This window comes from Teleopsis dalmanni, chromosome 1 (assembly GCF_002237135.1).
Source record: "Teleopsis dalmanni isolate 2A chromosome 1, ASM223713v2, whole genome shotgun sequence".
In the NCBI taxonomy this organism is placed as follows: domain Eukaryota; kingdom Metazoa; phylum Arthropoda; class Insecta; order Diptera; family Diopsidae; genus Teleopsis; species Teleopsis dalmanni.
The window spans coordinates 17,501,837-17,527,630 of NC_051846.1; the positions used below are offsets into that span (position 1 = coordinate 17,501,837).

Here is a 25,794-nt window from a genome sequence, read left to right on the forward strand (position 1 = left end):
TAAATATATAAAAAATCACCAAAATAATTAGTAAAGTTAATAAGTTAGACTATTTACTTGTAAATACTTTATTTCGACGATATTTGTTTATAATATTCAAATAGTAACTAACTGCTAGTTAGCTGTACTAAGAATACAGGTCTTTTAGCCTTCCTTTATATCAATCATTCGAATATCTATATTATTCTATTCTATTAGACATTAAACAAATTCAGAACGTAGGATATTCAACCCACATTACCTTGGTTATGTGTAAAACATCTATGAGCTTTACTGGTACTGTAAACTTTGTGCTAATTTTGACTTCACAATTTAAGCCAAGAAGGGCTTAAATGAATTTGAATGGATCAAATCTACCTGTGCAGCAAACCTAATTCAAGTGAATTAAAAAAAGGATAAACGTTTTAATAAGCAATATATTTAATTATATATTTAACACTCGTATATGTGTTTATGCACATTTATTAACAGACAATAAAAATAATTTAACATACAATAATTATATATATATATATCGTATATGTAAGAATATGTACATAGCTTGAATAATACAAAAATTTGTGCTGCACGTTAAAATTTTGTGTATTTTTTGTTTATAATCCTTAGGAGCATGTTATGCAGACGATCAAATGATTGTCGATGGCCACATTTGTTGTTATTTTCAATTATTTCAATGTTGCAACAAGAAGAAATGTGGTGATAGGCGATCATATGATTGTCTGTATAACATAGCCCTTACCGACATACAGTATTCTGGATATACTTTTTAAAACTATTTACTAAATCAAATTATTTGTGACAATATAAAGCACCACAGGTTTTGTGCTTATTAAATATTCGTGTAAAAATAAAATAATGTAAAAATATTACAATAGAAAATAAGTACATTAACACAGAAAATATTGAGCACTAACGATATTTTGAGATACGAAATTATATAAGATAGAACCAATATAAGATTAAATGGTTTAGTCAAATTCGATGAAGCACCCATAGAAAAGACTCGCTATAAACTTCAAGAATTTCTTAAGTTTAATTGCTGGCACCAGTCAGTAGCACAGTATCTTCAGGTAGGGGTTTTCGCTTGTATGTTGATTCTGTTGCCAAGTAAACTACCAAACCACCAAATACCACAAACAACACTCCGCACATATTTGCCATCGCACCAGAACTTAATAACTCGGGATAAAGTTTTCTAAAAAAATATAATATTTAAACAACAGTTGATTAAATATATGAAGAAATATTATGAAACTTACGCAAAAATTGCTTTTTCAGTTAAACCCATTAATGCACTTGCAATGGCTAAAACAAATCCAAACAGTCCAAAGTATACGTGTAAAGGCATGAGAGCAATTTTAAATGACTCCTTCATTCCTGGTACCAAAAATGCTACAAAGCCAGCTACATACTGCATGCTAAATATAATGACGGCTGATAATCCCAACCAAGAGTGAAGCGAATACATATTTGGTATCGGATCCGGCTTGGCCAAATTATGAGAATCGAAGACAGTTTTCAATGCGATAACAGTAAGTATAAAAGCTCCCATATGGATGCTTGCATGCGCTAGTTTAAGTGTTTTCTTTCGCATATTACGAAAACCTCGATACACAAGAATTGCTGCAAGTCAGACAAGATTAAGCTCATCACGATTAATTGTTTCAAATGAACTACTTAAATGTACATTTTTTATGTTAAATTAATTATGTACTTACAGTTGCCATACAAAAATATCAAACCGATAGTCATTAATAATGGATGCCAGTTAAATTCGAGTGAGGGATTGTCAGTACCTCCCAAGCCGCCCATGTGCGCTCCAATCCAACTTCCAACCAACGCAATCATTGTGAGACCACATAACTGTGTCAGCACATATAACACCTTAAAATTGGAGAGGGAAGGCTCAGCATCCATTTTTCCTACAAACAAATTATACGAGTTTATTAAATGAGTATCTGTTGATAAAAAACAACATTTGAAATATTCATTAGCATAGAGATATTCTTCCATATATTGTCAATTGTCATTGATGACATATCGAATTTGCGTTGGTGTCATAGCTACAGGTGAATAATCTCACACCTCGCCGCCGCTTGATGAAACAGAATAAGATTTCAAAATAAAATTTTTCATAATCACAATAAGCATCGTACGGCCTTATTCAGCTGCTGGCGAATTCCAAGCAGTTCGAATATGAGCGGTAGCCACTGAATATGTTGGATTTTTTTGAAGACGCAATTCAATAATTAATTCTGAGCACATTCAGCCACGAATCGCTCGGTTTGGCATAATTGCATATAGCACTGAACTAAATAATAATTATTGCGCAAAACAATTTATAAACTAAGTATTTAGCTTGCCTAGCTAACAATTGAGATTCGCGATGTTCTACATTGATCTATTATTTATTATTTTACTGGTAGGGTGTTGAATGTTTACACATACTTGCCGGTTTTTTATCGAACACATTTTCGTCGCGTAAAAGTGGTACACTGCTCGCATCATTGTCTGAAGCATACTCGTCTACATCCTCCGATGAATGCGAATTCATTAGACTGTAAATATAAATTTAACAAACCGAACACCTTGAACAGAAAGAAAAACCTATAAAAATTTATATCCAAACGAAATATTTTCTTTTCTAAAACTGATCTCAGAATTGGAGGGAACGTTAGTAGTGTGAGTCCGAAAAAACTTAAAACAACTAAAATAATTTAAGACATAACTACTATTAGATATAACTATAGAATTATTTGAGGAAATGAGCATGCTTCCGAAAAATCGACTTATAGCGCTTCATAAGTTCACGAATCCACATATAATTAAATTATATTTTTAACATATTTATATAGATATATAATTTATATAGATATATTGAATAAAATTTTGTTATAGGTATTTCTCGTTTTTTTTAAGTTTTTAGTACTATTAGACATCATTTTTCAGTTGATCGGTTTTGGTGCTGTTACCTGGTTCTTTACCCTTTTCTTCATACTTCAACATTAATTGCTTGGATAAGTGGATTGAATAATTTATATATAATAAATTTAGTAAGAATATGTGATATTTATTTATATTAAAAAAAAATTTTAAAACACCTACGGTCTCTAGCGCACATATAATATTGTTATATGTTATTTACGTTTAGTAAGTCAAGATACTTATAACGTGGTAAGACACGTGTGCCACCTTCCGTGTGAGTAATAAATCATATATATATTTAAATCTTTAAATTTATATGAAGAACATCTAGCCCTATTAAATAATTTCCAATAAACACTGTCAGATGCCAGTCTTTTCATTTCAGTTCTTTCTATTGAGTGGCAACTCGCTTCAACTTGTTCCGTCTATGTTTTTAATGAAAGTCTGATTCTTCGCTCGTCTCAGGAATAATAAACAAAAATTTTTTAGTGATTTCTTACAAACTATATGGGTTGGGGAGAAAGTATTAGGCATTTTCTGTTTGCTTGACTTTAATATTTAATAGGTTTGAAACTATTTGACAGATGATGTTGATATTACAGACTACAAAGTATTTAGTAAATAACTTATGCATAACTAATTATCTATTGGAAATTGTCTGTTTAGCAAATCTGATATTAATTTTATTATTGAAACGATGAAAGAAATATTTTGAATTGAATTACTTTATTAATATTGTTATATCTAAATATATTACGAATTTTTAATCCATGTTAGTCTTTTTGTATTGCTTCTATGTGAATAATTTCCATTTAAGTTAATATCTAAGTTAATCAATAATTACTTTTGAATTTATTTTTAACAATTAATTAATTTCAGTATTTAATTTTGAAAGCGAATATTCATTAAATTGAAGTACCAAATATTAAATTGCTATTTTAACTTTCAAGAATTCTTGAAACATAGTTTATAACTTAACACATGAATATTTAAAATTCTTATCTTGTTATTATTTTCTCTGACAATGCAATGTGTGATAACACAAAATTAACTCATTTTTTCGGAAGAAAGTCAAAAAAATAACTACCAGAAATAGCCTTGAAGAAATCAAAAAATGTATCTTATGTAAAAAAAAACAATTGAAACAGATTTTCAAATTCAGATACATTAAAATATTCAGATAAATTTGTTTGAAAATAGCAATTTGTCGATTCTTTGAATATATTCATAAACTTTCTCATAATCATATAATGAAAGATAAAATTGCATTTCAGCAGTAAAAATTGTACCGAAAAATTCAAATCTAAAGAATAAGTTTTGAGTTACTTTAAAACATTGTTCCTACAAGATGCTACATCTTACCATCGTCAACCAGTGTTAAGGAACACAGAATATGAATTAATTGACATATTAAAAATCTAAAGCAATCTAAACAAAGAAGCCGACATAGATCTATATTCAGATTAGTCACTGGTTACCTAACTGTACTTGTGTTTATTGACTCTAACTCTTTAATAATACAATTGAATCTTACTGCAATATACCACTGCTTTGATCACTTACTGTAAATCCGTAACCTTTGCTTGGTTTTGAATGGAAAAAGTCTGGAAAAGGGTCATTTTAAATTTAACCAGTACCATTAATCGAATAGCGCACGAGGATAGCGGATAACACAATGGAATTCAAAAGTAGTGGTATATATCAGTCCACTCTAATTATAACAATAACAAAAACTTTAAAAATAGTTTCTTAAAAATTGTCACAATTTTATTTATTAAATTAAATTTTTAGAAGAATTGCAAAGATTATAGAAAAAAATTGAGACAAGTTATTAAAAATAAAGGACAATTAAATTAAAGGAGAAATTTTTAATATAATATTTTGTCCCGCAACATCTGCTATATCTTTGAATTATATATTTTCCAATATTTATTGTTGTATTATGTTATGTATGTATTAATTTTATTTTATCTACTAAATCTGATAATCTATAATTAATATTATTTTTCTTGACATTGATGCACTAAATTGATCGCATTTAGTTTATCCAACTCTAACGGCAGTAGAACCATATAGGCATAAGATTATGGAACTATATTTATTCTATGTAAGTGAGAGAGGAAGATAATTTAAAATACTTATGCGCAGTGGAATAAATTCTTTTCGTCATTTCATTTGAAACAAACTATTGTTGGTTGACGCCCTGTACTTATATATAAACATGTGTATATCGAGTGTATTCACATTTAAAACAGAGTGTTTTCCTTGATATGAGATGTTATGTGATGTGATGTTTGACCGATTATAAGAAAACGGTGCATGATAGATGGAAAATATTCACACATCCAAAAGGTTTTGATATATTAGAGACAAATTAGAACAAAAAGAAATGTTTTTAAGCAACTTAATTTTCGAAGCCATTAGTTATCATTAAGGATGACTAATAGATATGTAATGCTTCAATATTGGTATATGACTGAAGCTATTTGAACACATCATTTTTGAGATAATAAGGATTCTTTTGAGTAAATTTTTCTTTGACATATTGTATTTTGGTCAATATTAAGAAGAGATCAGGACTCAGTCAACATCTTCTTCAATTTTCCGCATACAATCACATTTTATAATAAACATACCATTCCAAATATACATTACATCCGCCATCTATAGGATTTTTTTTTTTCTTGGACGAAGGAATGACTTTAGCAACTTATGCTGCATTGTTAGAAAAACACCCTGTTTCCACACATTTTTACATACATATGTACGCATGCTATACATGTGAGCATACATTTTCTTGTTTAAACTTTTCTCTACAATTCCATGATCCATGATTTCTTAGACACTTTTCGCGAACACAAACGTCTTTTAGGCAACTTTTACTTAGAGTTCCCAAGACAGTATTTTTTTACCTTTATTTTTTTGTTGTTGCGCTGTCTGCACTGGTGCATTGCCATTATTTTCATTATCTGAAATTTGTACTCTTAATGGTGAGTCTGTCATATCTTTTATGGTTGTCGTTATTGTCGTTGTTGTTACACTGACAGCGGCATTTTCCGGACTACTGCTTATTTCAATATCGTTTTCTTTAGACATTTTTTTGATGTTTTTTTATGAAGTTTTTTTTTTTTGCCAAGTACACACAATTTAAATCAATGCGATTAATTGTTTGTTGTGTTTATATTTTAAGACTTGTTGTGGTTGGTTTATAATTCACCACCTCAACTAATTTTTAATATACAAATGTACTCGGCACGCAACCATTAACTGGAATTCTTATTGCATTAGCCAAATGTAAGCCAACATTAGAAAAATGCAAACAAAGCGCTTCTCCTCTTCGGCCGAACTCACTTGTCTATTTAAGATTGAATTAAACTGTTGAATATATTTACGTTATTTGTATAACATTCAAACAACAACAACAACAACAACACTTCTAATGCGAACAACGTCTCAACTTCGCAACGGCCTCGGTGAAACTAAAAGCAAGTGTTGCGCATTTTTATTCTTTTAGTGCTAAAGTTTTTTGTTTTGTTTACTCGAGCGCGCACTTGTTATTGCCTTTCTCTTGCTTTATTTATTTTTGCTTTGCTGGAGAACCAAGCCTTGATGTGACTAATCATTTTTTTATTTCATTTTGTGATGCTTCTTATTCAGTTTTCTTATTGCACAAATTGCAGTGCAGAACCCCTACGCCAGCAGTTCTTCTTTTTACTAAATTACTTCGAGAGCTTTAGTAGCTTTTAGCAAGTAAAATACTTAACTTGACCAAAAATAATAAATTCTATTTATTATTTTTGACTTGACTTAAGCCAAAGCTTAAATGCCCTACACACAAAGCTATTGGAAGTATTTTCAATTCCTCTTAACTTTTGATCAAATCGCATCTTGATATTTTATTTTATCTTGTGAAGTTTTTTATTTTTGCGTTGAACAATGATACACCACTGCATATGAAATGTATTGTAATATCACTAAAGATAGTTTTCTAAAGAAAGCAGAAACTAACAAGGTTTCCAAACATCCTTTGTTAATATTAAAAACTGGCACAACTGGTTGTTGTATGAATTATATAGAATATATATTCAAATCTGAATCGATATAAGTTAAATTTGTAATAAAATGCAAGATTTGTGAGAAATTCATTGATAAACACAAGTTTCTTAAACAACAACTTGTATGTAACCCTTTACTTCAACGACCGTTGTAACAGTTTTTTAAAATAATATACATACATGAGCACTTGATTGTTCATTTCCTTACTAGTGATAATTTTATTCACTCCATATTTCTTACGAACTGGTTAACACTGCTTTTATGTAAAAGCATTTACTTATTCGAAATACATTCGTTTCTATGTTTTTCTCGAGCACAACATGTGTTCTTTTATATACAACACAAAAAACAAGCATTTGCTTCATTAAAGGTCTCTAATAAATTATAATACTAACACTGTTTTTTTTCTAAAAAACCTAGCATCGATTTGTATATCAAATGTACCTATACCAGGACTGATTTAAATAAGTTAAAAAATACACAGCAAAAATTGTGCTGTGCTATAAGATTTTTGCCATTTAGTTTAATATTTCAAATTCAATCACAGAAAGTCAAGCGCAAACTTTGTTTTAATTCAAAAACAAAGACACTAATTGGATTGAATCAGACAGACAGATGAATATTATTAATTCGTATCGTTTTTTAGGGATTATCAGGCATATATACCTATGCTTTATAAGGTCTTCGAAGAACCCTTCATTACATTACGATAATCATGATCTACTCAATAAACTATTCACGCTAGTTGTGTGTGAGAAGTATAATAAAAATGTAGTATTCGTACGAAATCGATAAATTTATGAGAGAGGTCTTCAAATACCCACAGAGAATTTATTATGTTACATGCAACCGAATCATAAGTAATTAAGTATTAAGTATAAGTATAAGTATAAAAACAAACAAAACACTTTTTCTACATTTTACTCACTATATTACAACTGCAACGTAACATTTCCTACATTTAATTATTAAATTTAAAACAAAGCTATATATTATAGGTACATATAACATACCAAAACTATATCCACTAAGAGTCAAATGCCAATAAAACTGACCATAATAAAACTAAATTTAGTAAACTAACTGACCTTTGCAATTAAAGTCAATGAGATTTTCATGAATGTGCAGAGTCTCGAAGAAGTATCTGTAGAAGTGCGTGAATATTTATAAGAATTTATATAATCGTAGTTGCTTAAATTTAGTAAATTGTCAAGCATCTCTAAATCTCCTTAATCTATGGAGGTGGTGATGTAGTATCTTTAATAAATACTAAATAAAGAAATGAATGAATCTGAAAATCACTTAAATGTGACGCAGAAACATTCTAAACATAGAATAGTCGTACTTTATCTTATAAATCTGATTTACTCATTTTAATCATTATATACTCATATATATCTCATTAATGTATGTGTACGAAACTTCTTAAATATAGTAATGTATTATATATTAAATGACATTAGAATCTGTGATCATTACCTCCTCAATAAAAAGTACAATATACATATATACATATAAATACATATAATACAATATACATATGTATGTATGTAATATAGAACACTTCATATCACAGTTATTCGTTTCATATTCACCATAAACAAAAATAATAAATTCTATAAGATGTCGCAGTTCGCTCTTATACACTTTAGAGCTTTTGTTGAAGTATACAATCAATAGGTACACAACAACAATTTGTATTAGCCAGTGAACACAATCCACAACTTCCTGATATCATATAATTTGTTATTATGATTTTAACAGAAATCAATACAATTCTGTTAACACAAGTAAGATCAGAGCATGTATTTTGAATTGATGTTTATATGACGTCTTCACTAGACAAAGCAAATTGTTGTCAATTTTTACTGCCTTCAGCAGATCACTTTTTTGTAAAAACTCATGAATGGAAGAAAATGTTTGCTTATTTACTTGAAGAAAACAAGTATTGTAACAAAAAATTATTGTTACATATGTACATATGCATATATTCTTTACATATTTATATATATTGATTGTTAAAATAATTTTAAATATTAGAAGCAACGATAATTTATGCATTGACACATTAAATGAATTAAACTGCCTTGAATAAAATTTGGTACACTATTTCTATGATATGTTTTATTGAAAAATATGTTATAGTATAACTATTTTAATATTAATATTTTTATTAATAGTTATTAATTTTAAGCATATTATAGTACATATTTTATAATATTATAATATAACTATTAAAATTGATATATTAAAACATATTAAAAATAAATAAATTAACTGGAATATTACTATAACATATTTTTCAATAAAACATATCATAGAAATAGTGTACCAAATTTTATTCAAGGCAGTTTAATTCATTTAATGTGTCAATGCATAAATTATCGTTGCTTCTAATATTTAAAATTATTTTAACAATCAATATATATAAATATGTAAAGAATATATGCATATGTACATATGTAACAATAATTTTTTGTTACAATACTTGTTTTCTTCAAGTAAATAAGCAAACATTTTCTTCCATTCATGAGTTTTTACAAAAAAGTGATCTGCTGAAGGCAGTAAAAATTGACAACAATTTGCTTTGTCTAGTGAAGACGTCATATAAACATCAATTCAAAATACATGCTCTGATCTTACTTGTGTTAACAGAATTGTATTGATTTCTGTTAAAATCATAATAACAAATTATATGATATCAGGAAGTTGTGGATTGTGTTCACTGGCTAATACAAATTGTTGTTGTGTACCTATTGATTGTATACTTCAACAAAAGCTCTAAAGTGTATAAGAGCGAACTGCGACATCTTATAGAATTTATTATTTTTGCCATAAATTACTAATCACTCCCAATTTGTTTTGCGTGTATTTGCATGCTTGCATGCTTCTCCGCTGCAAAAAGCTTCGCACTACCCACAGATTAAAACGAAGAACTTCAACTTAACATGCAACCCACGCACCATATTGCGGTATAGATAAGAAAATTTTCATTTGACATATGTCTTCAGAAAATAATATTTTTTAATGATTTTTTCTCGAATCAATTAAATTACAAATAAAAAATTTTTTAATTTTAAAACTTGCCAACAAAAAATGCAGGAAGCTTCATTTTTGCAGATTTTTCTGATGAACTGGTTGTATCTGGTCGTTGCTTTAAAGTTGGAATGCGTGTAATGTTGAGTTTCTTTATGAAATCACTGCATCGTTTGAAAATAACATTTTACTTAGAACATATAATAAAATTCAAACTAACGTTTACACTGCAATTGTAGATACTTATACAATAGCATCTCTAGATATCAACATTCGAATAACCAGACGACTTTAAATCGACTGCAGGATGTTCACTAATACGAACTTAGGCCATAATATATTCCTGTCAACAAGTAAAAGCTTTTTCAGATTACACAGCTTTTGAATCTTAACTTTCTTATTTCTGTCTTACTCTTATCGGAGGCATGCTCTCTACACTCTTAAACCAACACAAAGCTTTAAACTAAGAAAAAAATGTCATGTACAAAAGCATATGGGAAAATGTTTACGGGAAAAATTTGTAGGTGATTAGCGGCGAAAATGTGAAAATAACTTTGAAAATACCTTTTGTTGTTGCAATATAGCTGAAATATTAATAAATTCAAATTTTACTATTTTTCAAACAATATTTAACAGGTGAAAATAAACTTAACTAGTAAAACGAAAGAAAACTGAAATTTTAACACTGAAAACAAAAGCAAAATTGTAAACGAAATACACCGCCACAGCCGCATCACACACAGCGCTTAAAACTCACTCAAAGCAGATAATGAAATACTTATTTGAGTTGTTTTGAACCACGTAAAGCACAAACACCTCGTAAAAAACAACTGTTGAATCACTGAGTATAAATATTTTGCTCAATAGTTGAATATTTATTTGGAAAGTACGATTCTCTTGCGCATATTTCCACAATAGAAAAAGCATTTACAAAAAATATCTGAATTCATTCAAAAATAATAAATGCATTAATAATAAATAGTAAAATAATAATAATAGCATATACATATTATGTTTGATATATTTCATTCAACAAATCAAAAATAGTCAATATAGTATTTTGATCTCACATCTCGACTATATTTACGTACAATTTTACGTTCCCACAACAATAAAAGTGTAAATGTTTTTATATATAAGAAAGACAAATAAATATATATAAAGACCAATATCAAGTTACAAACTACAAGAAGCATTTTTGCACACTCCATTAAATCTAAAAGTGTGTGCTTTTGCGGTTGAACATATCAATTTCATTGTAAACGTAAAAGAATTTATGTACATAAATCGTATTCACTGCACTTTAGTTTATTTCATTTTATATTTTAGTTTTAAAAAAGCTTATTAAAGTGTAATAATTTACAGTTTTTATTAGAATACATTTATTTAGAAACATTTATTTAATGATAATATATTTTATTCATAATTCAATATAATTTATTTAATATATATATATTTATAAACTATATTAAACTACATAAGTTTTCATTATTATATATATATATATATATATAATATAATATTATTATATAATATTATTATATACATATATATAAACTGCATTACACCATCAGTTTTCACTTTGAAAAATGCTAAAATGTTCACTCAACATTCATTGCAAAGAAAAGTGGTTTAAAAAAGTTATTCTATTCTGAGCTATTCTGAAATTTATAAAAAAAATCGTATTAAAAAACCTAATCTCTTTATATCCTCAAATGTTGAAATTAGATAAAGAGACAAAATGACATATTATTATCAAATATTTTATTATATATAATATTTTACTGATGCATTCAATATTAACACCCTTTTGTTTTTCCAACTCAACATATTCACATCCATATAAGTTCATGTATCAAATACTAGACGCTTTTCAATCGTATAAACCTCACAGATTCGCACTTGACAATATTTAAAAGTAAATAAATATTGCCTGCCCCCGCACATTTTAGTCTTTGACTACATCATAAGCATTATTAAACGATTTCGATGAAGATTTTCCTGATCTCAATTCTAAGAAAGCTTCAACCTGCATCAACAATTCTGACTAAAATATAGAGCAACTATAACTAATCCTTTGACTTAAACTTAAGACTATTTTTCATTTCTACAGTCCACAGTTACGATGGAAGATTTGAACCAGTGTTGATGTAAATTAAAATATTAATATTTTCCCTTTAACTTCATATAGCAAAGCAGACCTGACGGCGGCAGTTTTTAGATACTCAGTATTCAGAGCTTAGTTGTTCTAATAGGCTTAGTAAGCTAACTTCTACAGACAACACCGCTGTTTACAGCGCTGTCACTGGCAAAAGTCAGAGTAGGTCAAGAGAATGCTTATATTATTAAATGAGTAGATCATATAACAGATATTATATATTCATAAAGTATTTTCAGTTAAACCTGAATAAGCTACGAGTTAAACAAACATCTCCGTCGAACACCGGCTATTGCAAATAGGAACTCTTGACTACAGTTCTTTGGGCTGACATTACAGTTGTTATAATTAAAGATAAGTTTGCCTTAAAAAGTTAATGATATGTCGATTAATAGTGCTCTTCAAAAAATGGTCAACACCATTGCCAGGCTAATGGAACAAAGCAAACACAGCTAGGCAGCTAGTACAGCTAGATTAATACAAATTAGTATCATTCGATCTTCAAATATCACTATTTTTGTAAATAGTCATACACCAATGAATGCAACCAATCCAGAAGATTCAAAAATTGCTCTTAACTGTGCTAGAATTTTCTTGATGAACAGGAGATGGAACAGGAGATGCAGGACTTCAGACAAAACGTTATGTAAATTAGAAGAGTTACTTATTTAATTATTTAGTATTTTTCGTGTTAATAACATCTGTCAATATCAAATATTCTTAAAGTTATGAAAATAAAAAATAGGCTGAGGCTCAGAACTTACATCTTTACTTCACACCATTAGACAGAACATATCTCACCATGCATTCGATAACATAGTATCCTCTACTCATATGACTACAGCTTTTTCTAATGCATCAAAACATGCATATTGTACCGTAGTCTTCATAAGATTAAGAGACGATCCTACCAGAATACTAGTTTGCTTTCTCTTCGAACTGATGCAAAATCATCAAGAAACCTTCATAACTTTTGCGCGAAATTATTGTGAGGAATAGAGTGTAAGATAGTTTATGATATTTGACTTTCATTTTGTCTTCCAATAATTTTACTAATTGTATAAATTCCTGATCGATAATCGTAAAGTGTGAACACATTATTATCGTACTTTTTGTAATAATTTTATTAATTGCGCAGTATTTAGTGTAGCGTTTTCCATACACAAATTGTTAAGATAAATGAGTCACAAAACTGTACAGTTGTCCACTCGTTGACTTCATTTAAAGAAATGCTGACTTTAAGTATTCCAATGTGGCAACCACGTGTGCAAGTGTCGATAAAACTAATAGAAATTATGATGGCGAATCACTCTTTGCAAGTCTTTATCTGTTAACTAACAAAAAACATTGAATTATAGATAAGACACATATCCACAGGGCACAACGTTCGACAGCTCACATCCATAACTACAGTTTAAAATAATTTCAAGCACCCTATAAGAACAGTAAACAGGAACAGCTGTGCACCTTCTAAAATATTATAACGTGTTACAGCAAACAAATAATTGATAAATTTATTTTACAAAAGTTTACCTATATATAAAACTGAAATGCTCTCCAATTTGATTATCACTAATCAACGAGTCGTACTCATAATTGGTTGGTTTTAAAATACGGTTATTATACTAATTAAATAAATATTGTTAATATATTTTTGCGCTTAGATAAATTGGGCCAAGAAAAAATTTCATACAAATTCATCACTCAATTATTAAAAGAGCAAGGACAGGACGACACAACTATCAAAACGTTTAGTTTATTCAAAAAACGTAAAGAAGATGAGACACTTAATGCTTTAATAAACGAGTGCCAAAATAATAACAACACGAAGTATAATATAATATTGCCGCCACTGTCGACTTTACTCTGTTACCTGCGGCCCGCAATTGTCTTTCAATTTATGCACAAATTGCGGACCTGTAAATATGTTAGACGCGTATTCTTATGGGCTTCAATACCTTGTTTGCCCAATGCGCGGTATATCCTTTCTGCTTGCGAGTACATGGCTGATATGGTTTTGAGCATTGAAAGCGACGACATGCTGACTATTATTGTTCGCAAACCTGGAGGCGGTGTTACCCGCAATCATTATAAATACAAGTTGTCAGTAGATAAGTTCTTAGTTGAAGCCACTCAAACTACTAAGAGAAAGCCAGATAAAGCTATAACTACACCATCTGAAAATCTTGGTACTTTTAAAATCGAGTTAGATGAAGAAGAATTGGTTGCACGAAATTCTATTAAAATGCCTTATGAAAAGTAAGTAGCAAAGTATTTACATGTCTCCAGGTTGTTAATATTAATAAGGTTCATATTTCAATAGAACTGTCGCAGACACAGCAAATATCATTTACACGCCTGACTCTGGCGATGATTTCGATGAAGAAGATCCAGACGAAGACTTGTCAGTATAATAATTTTTCCTTAATTGCAAAGCGAACCATAAACTTGAATACCTGAAAAGACTTTAAATATATTTTATAAGAAATAATAAAACTAAGCGTATCTTTGTTTAATATAAGCTTAGCAAAAACATTTTAACAGCTTAGCTTATTATACCAGTATTTGCACCTAATTTAAATATATCAAAAGGCATTTTGTTTTATTCATAAATTCGATTTATTATATTTGAAATAAAGATTTCATCAAATTTCCTCGCTTGAAATAAATCAAATGGCGAAGTTGAATCCAATAACAATCATTGTCAAAATAATTTACGGCAATATTAAGATTAGAAATTGTGGAATTGTAGTAATCCGCCATGAGGTAAAGTCAAAAAAAGACTCCAAACGGAGACTATATAAATGCAATACAAAGTAATTAAAAAACTAAAATCTACTCTTAAAAAATTTATATACTTTTAAATTTTTCGCATAAACCTTACTTAGTTTAAAAAACAAAAATAATTTTAAGGAAATAATATTGAAAACTACTTAAAAAATAATATATAAAAAAGTGTAGTATACAAGCAGCAAATTTGCCAAAATTTTCAAGCTGCCTTGATGAAGCTGCTTTTTCATATTATAAAATGCTAGTCTCATTTAGAACGAACACAAATAATAAAAAAAAGTGCTGAAGTCTTGATATTTTCATCAACTTGATCTCAAAATCAAAACTAATTTTTTTTTTGGTTTTAACAAATTTATTAAAATTGTTATAAAAACTTATTTTAGTTAGATTAAAATAGAATCTATTAAGATTTTAATAATATTTACAAACTCGATTATATCCTACAAAAATTTCACATTACCTATGTTCTTAACTTATACGTTTTTACAATTTTCAAAAATGGACAATTTACAATAATATATCTTTGACAAGGTGCAAATAGATTGTATTGTGTATACAAATTTATAGAATTTATTTTCAGTTTTATCACATATTTTAATTTAAACATAAAAAAAAATCTAACAATTTGAAATGCCACAGTTTCTTTTGTTTTGGTTTATTAAGCATGACTATTAATCAATAATTTGTTGTATTCATAACTTTCGAATTTCGAATATCATCGGAACACAAATTGGTATATGCGTTTTGTAACTAAAATTATTTTTTTTTTATTAAATAATATTGTATTATACTTTGACAAGATGTTAATACTTAAACCATTTCTACAATGTAGTCATAACCTTATCTACGCTTGAGCAATACGTTAATGTCACTTTTCGGATCAGGTGCTAATGAGCTCCACGATGATTCGCGGCATAATTGTAGATCCGAAAAAATTGTCGCTTCTGAAACAATACACATCTCTTGTATATTGTAAAACTTACTAACCAGTTCATCGATCCAGTTATACAGATCGACTCCGGTTCTAAGTGCGTTGGTTTTCGATAATTTTTGAAAATTTTTTACATCCATTGTAGAAAGTATAAATGATTTCCATTCTGTAGGAAGAATGAAATCAGCTGGTAGAGATGGTTCTGAACCAGCATTTATATTTTTAGCTCGTTGCTCCGTAATGGGTTTTCCACCTTCCAAAGCTAAGGGCGATATTAAAAATTTTGTTTCAGCATATATAGCAGAACGACCTACAAGTTTAATAGTCCAAACTCCTGGTGTTAATGGTTGTTTAACTAAAGCTTTGGAAAAATGTATGGCATCTGTTTTAGGATCTTCAATATGTATCTCTTCAAAATCTTGCAATTGCCCTGTAGGATCGATCCAAAGTAAAGTTAAATTATAAGAATGGGCAACGTCGTTATGTGTTTGGCCACCTGTGCCTAAAACAGTAAAACTTAGTACAGGTTCACTATAAGGACCCAGAAATTTAGCAAAATTTCGTGAAAGTTGTTCTTTTTGATCAAAATCCGAAGAGACTTCAAAATTTCGAATTCTTCTAGCAAATTTTAAGTTTTTTGCAAATTTGACGTATTGAACAGGTCGAATACGAGACTCAAAAGTCAACGCACTATAGTTTTCGTGTGAAACTTGCCATTGCAACAAGAATCCATTATATTGCTCTTGATCCATGTAATGATTAAGTTCCAATAATTTTCCAGTACTGAGCTGCAACTGTCGACTTAATAGCCGAATTAGACTTTCACCAATTGTAAGTAAAAGGTTGTCACTGGAAGTTGGTTTATCTTCTGAACTAAAAAAATTTTGCCAATAAGAGTGTAAATTCACAAACTCACTTGTGTAAGGCCCAAACAACCACTCTTCCAGTTGCAATATAATCGCCTGACTTACAATTGGTTCAAATTTTCGAGCAAAGAAAAGCATTTTATGTTCTGTGCCTTGCAATCGACCCCAATCTGTAAGTTTAAAGTCATTAGGACTACAACCACACCAATCAACAACATGTTTATATTGGCATTTACACCCAAGTTTTCGTTTCCAATTTGTTACATGCAAATTATTATCTATATAGGTATCACAGAACTGCGAATTGCGTAACACGGTATGAAAAAACGATTCTGCTGGCAATAAAGTACGCCGAAATATAATAAGCAAGCCTTTCAGCAACTCATCTGTCTCAGCCTGTGTCACCACATAATGTACAAACTTTCGCGATAACGCTACCCAATCGCTGCCTCCGTCTACTTGTATTCCTGCTGGTAACTGACGATCTCCAATTCGCCACATATGTGTTTCACATTCAACAAAAGTCTTGTCTAAACCTTGCTTTTGAATAAAACGTTGTGTTTCACGTCCATGACTTTTCACAAAGTTTCGCCCTTTATTTGCCGTTAGAAAGTTCACAAGTTTATCGATGGTTTTTACTGGAAAATCACTTTCACTTAAATTTATAACGAAATCCCATTGCAAGTTTAATGCTAACAAGTCCTTCATGCATTGTAACAACATGCTTAAAAGTGAAGCCCCGCCCCAGATTGTAGAAAATCGTGTTCGAGTCAACCGTATATTCGGAAACTTTTTTTCCAGCTCTAAAAGGTTTCGATACAAGTAATCCTGGCGCTGGTAATAAGAATACAAATATATAATATTTAGTTTAACAAAAGTATACGTTTATCTGCATTGCAAATTCAAAATCTTAATTAACACTGCAAATTATTTCAATAAAAAAGTAATTAACGACAATTAAATTGACTTCATTCTTTTAACAATCAAAGCAGAACATAACTCACCACATCAACATGAATGTAATATATATGATTTGGCGAATACAATGCTTTAATTAGCCGATGAACTTGTCGCAGCGCGCGGCCATTCAATGTAAGCAAAAATGCTATTTTTACTTGACCAATGTCAGGTTTAGCACTTGTCTCTGCTACTTTAGGTGTAAACTCTGTACATAGATTTTATTAGAAAATTGATATTAAACTACTTTAATAAATTTTAATATATCTTTTGCTTACTTGCAATACCAGTTTCATAAACGTTCATGCTAAAGTACCCGCCACATATATCTTTTGAATCTCCCGTACACTTCATATTACAGCTTGAGTCCGCTAGCTTGGCACCAGTGGGTGGCGCCTCTACGCCACAAAAACATTCACTGCCGTACTGTACGCCTGCATAAGGAAATCCTGATTGCACACATATCTGAACACAATGCGTTGGAGAGTTCGATGTTTTTAAATTTATAAAATAGTCTGGAAGTAAGCGAACTTCTTTCTCATCGCGGTAGCAGCCGATAGCAGTATTAGCTGTATGATTACCTGACGGACAGTAATTTGGTAGCTGTTTGGGATAGAATTCTCCGTTTTGTATATTACAAGCAATATCTGCAATTTGTTGACGACACTTCTGTGTTTTAGCTCGTTGTAACGCTGATATTGCTTCTTTAGCTAGGATTTCACATTTTGGAATAAAATTCGTGTCTGTCTCTACAAAAATATTATGTGTTGGCTTAGTTGGTGATAAATTTTGTTGTTGTTTTTGTCCATAATTAAGTTTATTATCCTTATTTGTATCAGAGTTCTGATTCGAAATAATACGATAAACACGTTCGTTGGTTTGAGCTTTACTTTTAAACACTTTTTCGATGTAGCCAGTGCCATCTATTCCTAAGGACTTGTAAGCCAAATACACTTGCACACCAAGTATAATGACGCCAATGAAAAAAAATAATTTGTATCGAAGCATCCAGCGCCATACTAGATTATCAGACATGTCTAGAAATGAAGAGATGCAGCTGGTTATATTGGTATCTGCGTAGTTTTGAGATCGAACAAACCACAGTTTCTTGTAGCAGAAAAGACATGTCAAGTATAATTTCTATTATCATTTATTATAACAAATGTGCTGAATATACATTATAATTTGCACAATGCAGCTCACATTTTTTTCATAGCACCAATTTTATTTTTGCATAGTTGATTACGTAGATATGTTATTGCTTAGTTGCTACAATTTTAATTAATGCACCGCACCGTTCCCTCAACGTGTAGGAGAAATTATATCGCCAATTCAATAAATAAAACTCTCACATTTAACATGAGTTATCCAGAATTAGGACAATGCGAGACACTTGCCCGTAGCATTAAAAAAAATTCTTTGACAAAGAATATTCTACCGTATTCTCTGTGTACGGCTATAACAGCAACTATTGTGAATAAACATTTCAGTAATATACCATTAACGAATTTACTTGCACGTACAGAATGATGAACATAACTGGAGAAATTTATTACATATTTATTTAATATGTACAATATAACAAATTATTAAATAATGGAGAGTTCAATTTTTTGTTCAGTAATTGATCTAAACAGATTATAGTCTTTAACTTAATTTCGATTTATCACGATAAGCACGTAGGGTTTAGTTACCTTGCACCACAAAATGGCAAATGGTTTAAAAAATTTAGTAAATATTGCTTTAAAAAAATTGCAATATGACAATTATGGGTGAAAACTTTGCCAAATTGTTAGAGGGCCGTAACAGTGGATTGTTTCAGCTGTGTATATATTCTCGTTCAGTTAGCTTTTAACTAAAAACATATTCGCACAGGCAATCAGTGTTGATTTTCAATTTCAATTTTTATATTATTTCTATAGTTGCACCAGCAAATAAAAATACCAATTTTTGCAGCATATTTTGTTATATTTCTTTTGGTATATGAAATTACTCAAAATATCGTTTCATGGCTCTATTGTGAATTACGAATTTAATAAAAACTAAATTTTATACAAATTACAATTCCGTGGTTAATTTGGTGATCAAATTTTTGTATATAAGATTGCAGTTAAAATTTCATAATATATAGGTTATACATTTTTTCATATCGAAGAAAATTTAATCTTTTCCGGTTTATATATTAAAATAATTCTGTTCTTTATTACAAAAATTATACTAATTTATTTTTGTATACATTAAGATTGAATTGTAAATTTTACTATCGGTTTTTAGTATTAACTCAGATTGTAATTTCAAAATGATTTTGTACGCAATAAATTGAAGGAAAAAAATCAGAAATTCAATTAATACTTTTTATGACGTATGCATAAGCCGCTAGACGCAGTTGCTGTTGTATTAACTAACTTGATTGTGAACACCTATTGTGAATTTGGAATAATAATTTTGTCAAAGAATATCTTGACGAGGTTTACTTGATTTTTGTTTTGACGTTGAAGTGGTCGTTTTTAGTCATTTTGTCCTTGATATCTCAAGAAGAGAATTGGAATTCTTAAAATTAATTTAACTTTATTTGCTATTTTACATTGCTTTGTGTTATTTTCTTACTTCGTTAAACAATGGTTGATCCAAACCGAAAAATCAACCGATTAACTGAAAGAGATATCGAGTTCTTAGATGAATGCGAAGAAAAATTCGCCAATCGGTTCACTGAGGAAGACGAAGAATTTGTAAACCATTGTAATAATCACAAAAATGTAATACCTCCAATTTTAGAAAATTGGGGCAACAATAATAATGGACCTGGTTATTTTAATCGAGGCGGTGGAGGGAATGGAAGGAGACCAAGTCACCAAAGGCGCTATAATAATAGATACCACAACTCCCCATATCAAGGAGATAGAAGACGCAACTATGAAAGAAATGGAAGAAATACAACACCTGCCGAAGTTCGACTTATACCACGAGATTATAGTAATTTTGTTCCAGCGTCAAAAAAATAAATCAAGAATAAAATATCACAAACTTATACACACAACCGCGGCCCTATGCTCCTCCTAGGAGTTAAAGGATTAAATATATATATATGGTATATAAACACACAACCGATATTACTAATTTTTACATCGGTTATTAGATTGATTTTTAATCTTTTCAGTATCTAGAAGTAATAAAAAGGGTGTTATGAATAAAACTTTATTTAAATTCGTTTTATAAATTAAATAAAAAAACTAAATTGAAGTGCTGAATGAATGTGGTTTAATAAGATCAGACCATAAAGAAATTGTATTAAACTGTAGACTCTGTAAGATTATTCGTTTCATCATTTTCATTAACTCCTACTGACATACCAGCGCCCATGGCACGCATTAAATTTGATACTGGACCAGGACCACCAACTTGTAATTTATAACTATCCATCATATTTTTAAGAACATTAACGTTAATATTTACAGGATTGAAAGACTCAATATCATCAAAATCATCTTCACTTCCATTTGCCATCTTTCTTTCCTTACTTGTGTCATATGTTTGACCAATAGTAGTTTTAGAGAGTTCTTTATCCATTTGCGCCATATATGTTTTAATATCAGTATCTATGTTCATTTCTGTATTAGTCATAGATTCAATATTTCGCTCTAAATCATCATCATCTTCATAATCACTCATTTCAGAGTTAGAGTCCCAATTATCTTCTGGTATCACAAAATCCAAAAAGTTTCGGACGTGTGTAGAAAAACTACTTTCATCGTCAAGTTTATCATTATTGGTGCTTTTTTGTTTCGGTTCTGTAATAACTGAATTTTGCTTACACGCTCGGCGCATTGAGTGATTTTTTTTCAATTTATCTTTTATTTCGTCTTTGTCACGCTTCACCTCTTCGGGATCATTTTCAATTCCCTCAATCTGTGATTGTTTTTCTAGAAAGTCTGTTATATTTTTAGTAAATTCTGCAGCATCTATATCACCATCTGGTTTATATAATTTTCTTGGACCATATCGTTCTTGAAGCATTGCATCTAACTGCTCAGCATTAATATTTAACCAATCATCACAATCGCTGGGCTAAATCATATACTAATATGAATGACTTTTAGTGCAACAATATTTCAGTTTGTTCTTACCTTTAAATTGTTTTCTTCATCTCTGAATTGGTCGACGTTAATATCGGCACTTTTTAATATATCGATTATTTCATTTCCAACAAATGCGTTTGTACGAAATCGTCCATTGTTTTCATTAAAAAACTCACGTGCCGTATTCAATAAACGAATATATTCCGCTGAACCTTCTATATTGTTCCGAAAATATCCTTTTGAAGTTAAACTTTTTCTGTAATCAAGCCAATTTTGATCATTTTCCTCACTTTTAGCATTCTTTGTTTGTGACGTTAGTATTTCGAATCCGCAAGCAATCTTAACACCAAGTAAATCTTCTTTATATTCCTCCGTGTTAGTTGAATTACTAAGATTCCAACCAATTTTACGGTCAGGTACGTAATTGGCTTGCAGTATCATAGCGTATAGGCAACGGGTAAATCGTACGTTAACTCGTACCCTTTGTTCGGGAGGAAAAAATAGCATTGATCGACATGCTCTCATATCGATACTATCACGTTCGCAAAATGCTCGAACAGATGATGCAATTAAGCTTGGCTTAACTTTCAATATTGCTGCAACACCTACAGGTAGACGAACAATTTGATGATGATATGTGGAAGATAAATCTACAAATTCTTTCAATCTTTCATTAATGCAATCTTCTATTTCTTTTGATACACAATAAAGATTTGGATTCAGACGTATTTTCGATAAAGCCTTTTCCACAGGTAATATTTTTGCAGAATTAGATGGTGAATTTTGCACCAATTTTATGTTACCATTTGCAATGTAAACCTATAGAATTTTTTTTTTAAATTAAAATTTATTTCCAATCAAAAAACTTACACACTAACCCTTTGTTCACAAGTGTCAGGATTCGCCCACCTTGGTAACGCATCGGCAGCTTCAATTAAAAGAAATTCCCCATCAGAGTCAGTAACGCGAACAATGCAATCAGCAATTTCACGCGTTAATTCATATAGGACAAAGACAATGAACCACTCGTCCGCGATGTTATCGCCATAATGAGTAACACCATGTAAATGCGGTGGTAACAACTCTGAAACAATAAATAAACAATAAATTTGATATAAATGTTTATTTCTATAGCTAAGGAAACACACCCAAATCTTGCTTTCTTTCATTATTTAATAGATTTTCTTGCTCACTCCCTGTTCGCACATGCAGCTGAAAATCGTCTTTATGCCATATATATTCCCGTGTGGTTATAATCTTTTCTGTGATAATTTTACATTTCTTTAAAAAATCTTGCATAAAGTTTTCAACCTCAGTAACTGCTGCACTATTTTCAGCAGAGTTAACGACAGTTTCGGGTAATTGAGGATACACAAAGTATTCAATATAGTCATCTTCACGCACAAAATCTAAATTAATTCCAGCCATATTATTAGTTTTTGAGCACAGGAGCACTTTAAATATTTATTACAAAATTAACTGCCACTCCTAATAAATTTCACTTTCTTTGTATTAATAATATAACGACAAATAGCACATTCGTCTATTATTGATAAAATAAAAATATACACTACGCTTCGCGTTCTGTACCTCTAACAATACTTCATATGGAAAACCAAAGAACATCTATTAAGGACAAGCGTCAATTTTTATTAAATGTGGTGAAAATACATTTTTTCACCATACAAGGTCCGCGACTAGTTTTGTCAAAGAATAAACAAATTGTTCAGATTTTCATTTCTTTGAAAGCTTTCGCTTCCTTTATTGACATAATTCTAAAAAAAATGTCCATTAAATTATTATTTAAAGTAATTGTTCTCAAATATAGAAACAAATAACTACCAATGAATTGGATTTGTTTAAAGTATTTTCTACAGTTTTATTCGGAACAAAACTATTTAAAGCTAAAATTGCTAAACTACGTTTAGCAATTAAATAAAATACTTTGTTTTTGTAATATGACTGTAATATAAATTACTTGAATACTTTTTTATTGAAAATCAGTTCGTTAACACATAATTCCTTATTTTTTTTTTTTGTTGATGTGCATCCAATTTTTATTTGATTGCCACTTAAGGAATTCGCATTATCAAGGCCTACAACAATTTGTGAGAATACCTTATTAGAACAAAATTTCAATTTTATTAACATGTAAATGATGTGATACAATATATTTCTCATATATTTCATATGATTTTAAAAGTTATTGAGCTTTTTTTAACAAATAAATGTTGATAATTTATTATTCCACAGGCTGAGTTATATCACGTAGCATTATTTCCATTGCTGTCTTACCTGACAATACACCATTTCGCTCAATTTCATTCCAAATAGAACCCATAAATGTGCAAAACAAGATTGCACCAAAGAATAGGAATTTTATCCATAAATACATTATTTTACTTGGCACAAAAAATTCAACTATTCCCACTAAAATAAAAGTTAGTATAAATGCACCTAAGTAATAATATATACGATCTGTTTTTAAATGTTTCAGTGATGTCGAACACAATTCTATGGACTCTTGTAGCAGAGAAATACGTTTGGATATTGCTTCACTGCATATTGGTTTGGTATATATTTTTTGTATATTTAAATGTGTTGTACTAATATCAGTATTGTAACAATTTTTCGTGTTGCTATCGAAGTCCATAGCATTATTTCGTAAATTAATTTGCAATTTCGTCGATATAGCTTCATGATCTGAGAAGCTGAATTTATGACCTGGTACACGATCTGGAAAAGCTAAACCGTACTCTAAAACCGTTGTTTCCACTCGCTCAGCACTGCGTACAAATATATGATCAATTCGAATTCCAAGGGGATTATGAGCAAGAGAATGTTTGGATGTATAAGAATTCCGATTGCATTCATTAGTAGCTACAGTATCCGAAGAACAACTATCGAACATATTGGATATTTGTAAGAGAACACTAAAATATTAAAAAATTATAGATGATATTATTTAATAAAAATAATTGTACAAACTTGTATGATATGTCTTGAGGTTGTGTATTTAAATCACCCGCTAGTATTTGCAGAATTGAATTTCCGCGCGTTGCTTCAATAAATTGTGCGGTATCAAAAGCTTGTATGACGCGATGAGTTTTATAATCGTCATTTATACTATCATATTCAGCATGTAACTAAAACCAGAGCATATAGATATTTTAATTTATATTTATGTAAACCTACATGTGCATTATAGAGATGAATCACGTGACCTCCAATCTTTATTTTGCACAGTCCAACTCCTTTCCCACCAAACCAATCTGCATGCTGTATGCGATGGAAGTACCCGTTAACAGACCAAGCGTGAAAAAAGGCAGAAACAATTGGATGTTTCGAAAGAACAAGTAACCCCGCTCCCATAACACCACTATATAAAATTAATTTTAACATAAATTAGAAAATAATATATATACAAATGTTCACCTATAAAAGTAATGAGCATATGGAAGAACAGTTTTTGTTCGCTGCACAATCAGTTCAGAGTCTGATTTTGACCAAACTTCCTGTAGTGATACGATATCATATTTACCTGAACTTAATTCATCACAAATCCCATATACTCTAGTTTCTCTATCACTTGATATAATCGGTATACCCCTAGAAATACATCGTAATTTTAAAGTAAAAAAGTTGTTTTATAAGCTCACCATATATTCAATGTTAATACGTTTATGGTTATCACAAAATTTGGCATTATGTTGAAAGCAAAGTTATAAAATAAATAATAAAAGCAGACTGCAATTGCTGAGCATTAAACTAAAATTAATTCAACTCAAACAAAACAATGAATCTCCAGCAGTGTTACCGGAGTATTATTTTCTTTGCTGAAAAAATATTGTGAATGTGACAAATTATAATTCACAATAGACAAAGCAAAAAATTATTAAAAATGATACTCGCAGAAAAAATAAGCTATTGTTTTTAACAATAGGCGTTTTCGGTGGCTCGCAAATATTGCAAAAAACAGCAGGTTGCTGGCCTATACTG

The 25,794-nt window shown here is 29.9% G+C and overlaps 6 protein-coding genes across 10 annotated transcripts; 2 read left to right on the forward strand and 4 right to left on the reverse strand.

Moving 5' to 3' along the window:
- Nucleotides 1-398: 398 nt before the first annotated feature.
- On the reverse strand, nt 399-10,692 carry LOC119666114 (cytochrome b reductase 1). Of its 4 annotated transcripts, none has more exons than XM_038075400.1 (5): nt 10,582-10,692; nt 2,449-2,588; nt 1,719-1,922; nt 1,260-1,623; nt 399-1,195 (listed from the first exon to the last, which is right to left on the reverse strand). In XM_038075400.1, the coding sequence occupies exons 2-5, from the start codon at nt 2,552-2,554 to the stop codon at nt 1,033-1,035; spliced, it is 837 nt and encodes a 278-aa protein (XP_037931328.1). In that variant the 5' UTR covers nt 2,555-2,588; nt 10,582-10,692; the 3' UTR covers nt 399-1,032. The 4 variants fall into 4 exon arrangements, with proteins under 4 accessions (XP_037931328.1, XP_037931331.1, XP_037931334.1 ...); XM_038075403.1 differs by lacking the exon at nt 10,582-10,692 and adding an exon at nt 5,838-5,917; XM_038075406.1 differs by lacking the exons at nt 2,449-2,588; nt 10,582-10,692 and adding an exon at nt 10,069-10,319.
- Nucleotides 10,693-13,506: 2,814 nt separating this feature from the next.
- LOC119666129 (elongator complex protein 5) lies at nt 13,507-14,757 on the forward strand. The gene is made up of 3 exons (XM_038075412.1): nt 13,507-13,774; nt 13,840-14,434; nt 14,499-14,757. Exons 1-3 carry the CDS (start codon nt 13,726-13,728, stop codon nt 14,587-14,589), a joined length of 735 nt encoding a protein of 244 aa, XP_037931340.1. The 5' UTR covers nt 13,507-13,725; the 3' UTR covers nt 14,590-14,757.
- A 642-nt stretch (nt 14,758-15,399) lies between these two features.
- Nucleotides 15,400-19,164, reverse strand: LOC119666136 (xylosyltransferase oxt). 2 transcript variants are annotated; one of them, XM_038075422.1, is made up of 4 exons: nt 18,819-19,164; nt 17,998-18,756; nt 17,767-17,927; nt 15,400-17,596 (listed from the first exon to the last, which is right to left on the reverse strand). In XM_038075422.1, the coding sequence occupies exons 2-4, from the start codon at nt 18,752-18,754 to the stop codon at nt 15,806-15,808; spliced, it is 2,709 nt and encodes a 902-aa protein (XP_037931350.1). In that variant the 5' UTR covers nt 18,755-18,756; nt 18,819-19,164; the 3' UTR covers nt 15,400-15,805. The 2 variants fall into 2 exon arrangements, with proteins under 2 accessions (XP_037931350.1, XP_037931345.1); XM_038075417.1 differs by having other exon boundaries at nt 17,998-19,164.
- Nucleotides 19,165-20,175: 1,011 nt separating this feature from the next.
- Nucleotides 20,176-20,917, forward strand: LOC119666152. Its single transcript, XM_038075437.1, has one exon. It carries the CDS (start codon nt 20,338-20,340, stop codon nt 20,719-20,721), a length of 384 nt encoding a protein of 127 aa, XP_037931365.1. The 5' UTR covers nt 20,176-20,337; the 3' UTR covers nt 20,722-20,917.
- LOC119666144 (protein ecdysoneless) lies at nt 20,899-23,387 on the reverse strand. The gene is made up of 4 exons (XM_038075429.1): nt 22,944-23,387; nt 22,674-22,879; nt 21,844-22,614; nt 20,899-21,784 (listed from the first exon to the last, which is right to left on the reverse strand). The coding sequence occupies exons 1-4, from the start codon at nt 23,221-23,223 to the stop codon at nt 21,008-21,010; spliced, it is 2,034 nt and encodes a 677-aa protein (XP_037931357.1). The 5' UTR covers nt 23,224-23,387; the 3' UTR covers nt 20,899-21,007.
- Nucleotides 23,388-23,800: 413 nt separating this feature from the next.
- LOC119672144 (putative neutral sphingomyelinase) lies at nt 23,801-25,598 on the reverse strand. Its single transcript, XM_038083121.1, has 5 exons — nt 25,455-25,598; nt 25,231-25,404; nt 24,991-25,174; nt 24,784-24,941; nt 23,801-24,728 (listed from the first exon to the last, which is right to left on the reverse strand). Exons 1-5 carry the CDS (start codon nt 25,499-25,501, stop codon nt 24,038-24,040), a joined length of 1,254 nt encoding a protein of 417 aa, XP_037939049.1. The 5' UTR covers nt 25,502-25,598; the 3' UTR covers nt 23,801-24,037.
- Between the last annotated feature and the right edge of the window lie 196 nt (nt 25,599-25,794).